The 7,389-nt window shown below is 42.3% G+C and overlaps 2 protein-coding genes across 3 annotated transcripts; one reads left to right on the top strand and one right to left on the bottom strand.

Moving 5' to 3' along the window:
* Positions 1-411: 411 nt before the first annotated feature.
* On the bottom strand, positions 412-4,822 carry cdca8 (cell division cycle associated 8). 2 transcript variants are annotated; one of them, XM_023832150.2, is made up of 11 exons: positions 4,704-4,822; positions 4,097-4,206; positions 2,496-2,624; positions 2,279-2,316; positions 2,017-2,092; positions 1,823-1,902; positions 1,599-1,681; positions 1,373-1,468; positions 1,025-1,154; positions 859-945; positions 412-770 (listed from the first exon to the last, which is right to left on the bottom strand). In XM_023832150.2, the coding sequence occupies exons 2-11, from the start codon at positions 4,188-4,190 to the stop codon at positions 735-737; spliced, it is 849 nt and encodes a 282-aa protein (XP_023687918.1). In that variant the 5' UTR covers positions 4,191-4,206; positions 4,704-4,822; the 3' UTR covers positions 412-734. The 2 variants fall into 2 exon arrangements, with proteins under 2 accessions (XP_023687918.1, XP_023687919.1); XM_023832151.2 differs by lacking the exon at positions 4,704-4,822 and adding an exon at positions 4,290-4,656.
* Positions 4,823-4,967: 145 nt separating this feature from the next.
* Positions 4,968-7,341, top strand: airim (AFG2 interacting ribosome maturation factor). Its single transcript, XM_023832196.2, has 4 exons — positions 4,968-5,481; positions 6,143-6,322; positions 6,701-6,819; positions 6,907-7,341. The coding sequence occupies exons 1-4, from the start codon at positions 5,213-5,215 to the stop codon at positions 6,945-6,947; spliced, it is 609 nt and encodes a 202-aa protein (XP_023687964.1). The 5' UTR covers positions 4,968-5,212; the 3' UTR covers positions 6,948-7,341.
* The last annotated feature ends 48 nt before the right edge of the window (positions 7,342-7,389 follow it).

The raw sequence follows: 7,389 nt of genomic DNA, 5'->3' as shown, positions 1-7,389 counted from the left end.
TGGCAGTGTGTGTGTGTGTGTGCGGGAGGCAGAGCGGCAGAGAGATGCGACAGAGTTGCGAAATTGCAGAAATGGCTGTTATTTCAAATAGCGTACCATATTTTAAACTAATCGGTTAACCGGTTTCAACCGGCTACTGAGGCTCGGTGGTCGGTCAAGAAATTTTTTAGTTTTCGCCATCCCTAGCTATAACTGACCCTAACCTTAAATAAAAAGACACACAAAAAAATGCTATAATTTCATTAAGTAATTTAGCCAAATCTAAGCATGCACCACAGCAGATATTGCAACCCCAATAACGGTGGGTCCCTTTGTCAAATCTAAGCTGCTTGCTAACAGAGACCCTAACCTTAAAAAAGGTCAACTAAGCATATTACGCTAAAGAAGAGGGGGGGAAAAAAACCAAACTACTCAACCTGAGCCAAACTTTAATGCATATCTTACTCCAGAATGAGAAGTTTCAGCACCAGGCTAGTACAGTCAAATAAATGAGTTAAATGGGTAAATTATTTCAAGCTCAACATTTAAAATATATCAGTGGTCCTCAACCATACCTGTAAGAGCGCCCGGCCATTGCAAATACTTCCTTCCTTGCACCACTAACAAAACTTTTTTCAAAGAGTTGACAAAGAGCTAATTTGCTGAATTTGGTGGAGAATGGGCCACGGAATGGCTGAAAACCATCAATCTGTCCATCTGTACAAAGAGCATGGGGGCCACTGGGACCAGGCGTGTCACTTCGCCGTTCCACACAGAGATGTAAGGCGGTTCTACAAGAAAATTAAACAAAAAGAATTAGTATGATGTGCCAAGTCATCTGTGACTCACTTTAAAGAGATCTGTGGCCTAAAGGTGCACCTGTAACAATCTGATGCTCTTCACAGCTGCTTCATCCAGCTGACTCAGGTCCATAGTATCCATCTCACTGGCCAACAGCTGAAGGCTCTGCAAACAGTGGAGCAGTGTGAAGAGCAGAGCTTCAAATGTGTGGAAAGGTGAGGCCAAACATAGGCTGAAGCCCTACCTCTCCATTCCCAGTGGGAACGTTGATAATGATGTCATTATTGCCACCGGCAAGAGGGGAGCCGTTGACTGAGATGCTGTAGACCTTCTCCTTGTGCCGGGGAAGCCTCACCCCTGGAGTTTTAGGAAGTCTGGGGGGTGGTTTTGGAAAAAAACTCCCTTATAATTGCATACAACAGATATCAACAAACTTGTGCAAACTGACACACGAGGCCTATCAGTTTACCCATTACTTACAAGCTTGTAAATAATGCACCATGACATTCAAGTGAAGCAGTGCTGCTCTCATACTTCCCCACAGGCAAACCAGTATTTAATACCACTGCACCACAACAACCCCCCCCCCCACCTGGAGTCAAAGCGTGGGGTGATAGATGGGGTGGGTCCAATCAGAGAACATTCCAGAATGCTGCGAGCCGGCGTCACTAGCGGCCTCCTGCTGGACCTAAGAATATTGGCAACATGCAGAGTTTACACAACAACAAAGTATTTAAAAGGGGTTAATTACATACATCCAAAGTAAAATGGCCAAAAAACTCCAGAAACCAGGATAGTGGCGTGTAGTGATATCTTACTTTCTAATAGAGTTATTCTGCTTGCTGACCGAGAGGGCTTTGGCTCTCTTGGAAGTTGAGGGGGCCTTTCTCGTAGACTTTCCCTGTAGCAGGGTAGGAGACAGGGCAACAAATCTTTAAGACCAAATTTTAAAATCCTTTACTTCAGGGACTGCTATACTAAAAACAGGACATTTCTGTGAAAATTACCCTACAGACAATCCAGTGTTCCTTCATGGTCTTACCTTCTTTAAGGTGGACTGGTCAAGGGTAATGTTCTCCACATCCTCCAAGTGAGCTCTGGAGCCACCTGGCTTCCGTACCGCTGGACAGGGACACAGACAGTACGTGAAGAAGCAGCTGAGTGGAGCGTGGCACGGCCGGTTACTGTAGGGAGGTCAGCCGGTGCCGGTCACCTCTGCTGACACACGGGACTAACCTTTCCTGGCAGGCTTTGCTGGGATGGTGTGAACTTCATTCAGGACAGTATCCACCTGAGTGGCGACCTCCTCCTTCTGCAGAGGTGGGCAAAGAGTCAATAAAGAAGCAGATGACACAAAGTACTTCAGTGAACAAAAATACTGCCAAATACCTACATAATAATATTAAGTTTAAACAACTGAAGGCTACATAAGCTGGATAAATTTTCATCAGAAAAACGATCCCATACAAAAAGCTGATTGATGCATTGCAACACATACCTTAGCATCCTCTACTGGTGTCTTCTGTGCCTCAGAACCTGGAGAACAACACTGATTACACACAAATTTAACCCCCAGGTATACAGATCAATAGCAACATGCAAAATACACATTCTAGTTCTACAGTACAGGAAGCTCATTGCACATGGATGATACAGCAGCTGGCATAGGCAGCTTTAAATGTCCAAACGATCATAAAAAGACAATGGGCACCTACCACAGAACGCAATCCAGTTCATCTGCCGCACAGCCAGTGGCAGCTTGATCAGAGACACGCTGTAAAAGTTGTCTACATCTTTCATAAAGCTGTTGGTCTTCTCCTTGAGTCTCTCCACGATAGCCTTTACTGCAAGACAGCAGGCGATGTTGTAAATGTTGGGAGAGGGTTGCTGAAAAACTTGGACTGACTGAAGCAGCTGATATGTTTACAAAAATATCTCAGGTAAATGAGATTTTGAACAATTAATCTGAATGGTCGGTTTTGGACCGCAGTTAAGCTAAACCAAATATCGAATATGAGGCTTTTGGCTTTAATAATTTCTTAACGGAAGGTATGAAGTTTTTAATGTCAGAAATGTTATGTCCATTACACAGACAATGATGCACACCAAATATTTTTGCGGTTTGAGCCATTCTATAATTTGTGCAAAATCTTGACAATAGCTTTATAAGAAAATGGGTCATTTCGGCTGTACCGAGATATTGGTTTAATATGATAGGTCTAAAACTGAACAAGATAGGCACATCTAACTAAGTGTGCATTGATCAGTGGACTCTGGGGAACAATGCACACACCTTCTTTGTCTATTGTAGTTCTTAATTATTATATTGTATCCATATATGCAATGGGGCAACACACTAATGGATTAATAGTGCTAAAACAAAATGAAACAGGCACATCTAGACAAGACACATGTAGTTAAGTGTGGTTTGATCAGTGGACTGATCAATGTGCGCCCCTTGGATCGTCAGTTTAACTTTGTCTATAATAGTTATTTTGATATTGTACCCATATAATATACCATTGGGGCAATACATGAAATTCAGTGGGTGTGCATTGTCCCCCAGCATTTATTGATCAAAGCACATTTCACAGGACATGTCAGCCTCATAATAATATTAATAATAGATACTTTATTGATCCCCTTGGGGAAATCGTCTTTACGCCTACCTCAACTTGCTCTGTGTAGACTGTAGAGTAAGCTGTCCATGAAGGGACATTATATGGATACAATGTAATAATTAATACCTATTACAGAGAAAATTAACCTGAAAATCCAAGGGGCGCACATTCAACAGTCCACTGATTAAACTACACGTAACTAGATTTGCCTGTCTTGTCTAGCTTTAAAGTTATTAACCAATTCGTGTATTGTCCAATATATGGATGCGAACACCGAAAAAACAATTTCGCCAGTAAAGAAATCTGGAAAAACACGGGGTGTGCAAAAGTTGCCATGAACACAAAATGCTAAACCAATACATCGCTACAGCTGAAATGACCCATTTTCTTAGCTATTAGCAAGATGTTGCAGAAATTAAATGGTTCGAACTGCAAAAATAATTGGTGTACATCGTTGTCTGTGTAATGGACATCGCAATTCTGCCATTAAAAACTTCCTACCTTACCTCCGTTAAGTTATTAAAGCCGGAAAAGCGAGTATTGAATAAAAGGGTAACTTAACCGCGGCCACTTACCGTTGAGCGACGTTATTTCTACTTATAACCACTCTACCCATAATCTTCGTCATACACGAGCAGCGTAACACTATTTAATCTAGAGTGGAAATCAGCATACAACCGATGCAGTCACGTTACCTTCAAGGTCAAAATCGTTGAGGAAGGCTTCCAGTTTCGCAGTTTTGGGGTCGTTTTTACGACCTTTGTTAGTGGTTCTTTTCCGTGGTGCCATGACTGTAGTCGTAGGTCTGTGTAAAAACAATGTGCGAGAAGTGTAATTTACAGGCTACAAATAATTTATGAAAGAAAACCCTGAATTTGGTTTAAGTACCTATGTCCAGTTTAAACAGCGTATCCTTTGAATCAGTTTTAAATCTCAAATTGGACTGACTGAAGTTCTCGGCTTGCTAAAAAGATCTGAAATGGCTACCAAGCTAAATAATTATAAACCATTTTGACGCAACTGACCATTTTATTTGATGAGTTAATTTACATTGACAAATTTAAAAGCCGTTCGTTATATTTTGCATTTCTCAGTAAGAATTCTCATATACACATCATAACATAAGAATGTCGAGCTAGTTAGCAAGCAAGTAAAATATATGGCTGCCCTAGAAAAGACTTCATCGGTGACAATATTAAAATTACTATCGTCACAAAAACTACATACGTAGTTACTCATTCAATGGTTAAGTAGTACATCGGTTGCGCGTATGATCCACGTTACGATTTACAAAACACTTACTTCTCCAGGTATATTTTAATAAATCAATCGCAATTCCCCGGCCAGATGTCGTTTTCTCCTATAGAGGATATGGCTATTTTCAAATGTAACCGCTCCGCTGTATAACAGCCAATGAGAGTCCTCCGTATCGTGACAACACGCCATGCGCCTCCATCTACCAATTAGATCGAGAAGAGAAAAGGCGTGTTCAAAATGTTCAACCAATTGAAAAAAATAAGACACGTACAGAGCGACCAATAGAAGGCAAAGCTTTCAGTACTTGCACCGGAAGTAAATCTTTGTAAACATCGTGCGCTGTTCTGTGACTGTGGTAAAATGTGATATTGGTTACTGAAACTTACTTTATTATACTTGAATTATAGTTTAAGAGCAAGACAGCTTTCCAAAATGTATTACCAATGCTGTTAAGCTAGCTAACATAAACGAAAAGCCTGGAGTGGAGCTTCGATTTTTGAAACTATTGATGGGTTTTGGTCTTCTACATTCAGCGTTTTCGGCGAAATTCAGATATGTCGAAATCTGAGTTTTTGTCACTTCACCAGGCACTGAAAAGGTCCTTTCAGAACCTGGAGCAAAACCAGAAGTTGTGGAATGGTATGTTAGCTGAGTGCTCGCCTTTAATGGTTTCCCTTGGTAACCTGGCAGAGCAGCTTCACGCGCTTCAGAACGTGCAGTTAGAGCGAACACCCCTGAAAGGCTTCCCCGACCTCCGCGAAAGGCTCCGCTTCAAGCTGCTTCAGGCCGTGGACACGGTGATGGAGAAACTCTACGAGAAGATGTAAGGGGTCTGTCTGTGAAACTCAGCAGAAGTTTCTCTGAACAAGTGCGGTGATTTTTGCAAGTTGTTCCACTCATGGAAAGGAATTCAAGGGAATTACGGAAGCAGAAAACCCACTTTGGTATTATGAATAGAGCTAGAAATGTTCAAATTAGACCTCTGTGAAGAGTAGTGATTTAATGCGTACATTACACCTGACAGTATTGTCATTACCCTTTTTGGCTAGATCTTGGCAATTTAAATGACCACTAAACATAAAAACATATTCTTCCATCCTCAGATATCCTTTGTATTGCAGGTTTGTTGTGTTTTGTGATATATTGAAATCTCAGCACAATGTTATTGATCGACTGCTGCGTTGATTACTGTCTGATATATTTCTCTCCTTAAGCCACAGTTATTGTGACGTTAGGTACGTGAATTATTCAGTCAACGATCATTTGCTTATAAATACCGAAGTAGTGCATCCTGCGTAACAACAAGATTTTTAAAAGTGGATCACTGCTATCAAATTTAAATTCTTTAAAAAAATCATTATATAACAACATCATGAACTACTGACACCTCTTTGCACCTGTTGCCATCTATGACACTGCTTATAGTAGTAATCTTAGGAAATGTTAACACAGCCAGTGACTGAGTGCTGTATCTGCATTCACAGGGCTGCTTTGCAGGCAGTGCGCGACGCAGTCAGCAACCAGGCCGCAGCTGTATTCCAGCTGTACACCCAACATGCCGATGCCCTCGACATGGCCACCTGTCTTCAGCGGTCAGCCACCTGCCCATCTGTGGCAGACATGCTGGAATGGCTGCAGGACGCAGAGCGCCACTATCAGTGGGAGTATCCTCTCGGTGTGACTCAGCCCTGGGCTCGCTGTGTTGTTAATGTCTCCAGGTTATTGTGGGTTATCTTTCATCACTGGTGTCACCTAACAGTGATGTTCATTAACCATGATATCAGCTCTGATTTATTTCTGCATCCCGTTAAAAACTTGTGCAGTGTTTCCATAGTGAGGTTATGGCCATGTTTTTTCCATTTGAGCAGGATTGAGAATTTAGGCGCCCGATGACATAATTCCTGCAAGTGACATTACACAGCAGCAGTGAATGTGCACATGGATCTGAATTAGGCAAAGAATAAGAAACTATAAACGATTAGTAGGTTAGGTGGTTGTTTCCTGTGTGTGCATGCGAGGTTCCTCCTTTAGCTCTGGTACAGACTCCTCAAGAGAAAGGCCCTGCTTCAGATGCTGAAGCCAGGTGACCTTGCTTACTTGCAGACCTCACCCAAGAGGTGGGAGTCCCTGTCCAATCGCGGGAGAGATGACATCATCACAGGTGAGGCCTAGTGGGGTTCTGCAGCTCCTTTGATGTTGGAGGTGTATTCCAACAGCTTAGCTTGTCACTTGTCCACCTTGATTTCAGAGACGCTGTGCAGAGTGGCGCTGTTTAGGGAATCCCAGTGAAATGGGCACATGAGGAGTAGACCGCCAGCCTGGAGGATTCGCCTGCTTGTCAGGTTGCAGTTGAGGACGACCTCGTCTGCCAGCCCCTCCAAGATGGATGGAGCCATGACCAAATGTGAGAGGATATGCTGTGGGCAAACTGAATTTCAGACATCAGCGTTATGGCTATCTGCTAAAGTGTGTTGGTTTAGCAGCTCTGTACTCTTCAGTGGACAGCCCAGATCATGTTTTTGGTCTGACACAGATTAATCTTTTGTGTATAGACAGCTTCCCTAGAAAGCCCCTGGATAAAATCATACTGAAATCATGCTAAAATCAATACCGATTTTAGCTCAACCTGAGCTATAGCAATGGTTTTAGCTACATAATGAAAATAAAGTACCAGTTAAGCGTGCTGTTCTTTATTTTTCTTCTCTTGTGCCTCTGATGAGTATGGGCTTGA

This window comes from Paramormyrops kingsleyae, chromosome 23 (genome assembly GCF_048594095.1).
Source record: "Paramormyrops kingsleyae isolate MSU_618 chromosome 23, PKINGS_0.4, whole genome shotgun sequence".
In the NCBI taxonomy this organism is placed as follows: domain Eukaryota; kingdom Metazoa; phylum Chordata; class Actinopteri; order Osteoglossiformes; family Mormyridae; genus Paramormyrops; species Paramormyrops kingsleyae.
This window is presented reverse-complemented; position numbering and strand designations above follow the sequence as displayed.

What these genes read in the sequence shown, in the direction of transcription:
- cdca8 (XM_023832150.2), bottom strand. Translation starts at nt 4,190, where the DNA reads ATGGCACCACGGAAAAGAACCACTAACAAAGGTCGTAAAAACGACCCC. An exon ending in CAACGATTTTGACCTTGAAG is followed by an intron (nt 2,625 to 4,096) that starts GTAACGTGACTG and finishes GCTGTCTTGCAG; the next exon opens with TAAAGGCTATCGTGGAGAGA. An exon ending in AGCAAAGCCTGCCAGGAAAG is followed by an intron (nt 1,903 to 2,016) that starts GTTAGTCCCGTG and finishes GTCCCTGTCCAG; the next exon opens with CGGTACGGAAGCCAGGTGGC.
- airim (XM_023832196.2), top strand. Translation starts at nt 5,213, where the DNA reads ATGTCGAAATCTGAGTTTTTGTCACTTCACCAGGCACTGAAAAGGTCC. An exon ending in GAGCGCCACTATCAGTGGGA is followed by an intron (nt 6,323 to 6,700) that starts GTATCCTCTCGG and finishes GCTCTGGTACAG; the next exon opens with ACTCCTCAAGAGAAAGGCCC. An exon ending in GAGAGATGACATCATCACAG is followed by an intron (nt 6,820 to 6,906) that starts GTGAGGCCTAGT and finishes CCTTGATTTCAG; the next exon opens with AGACGCTGTGCAGAGTGGCG.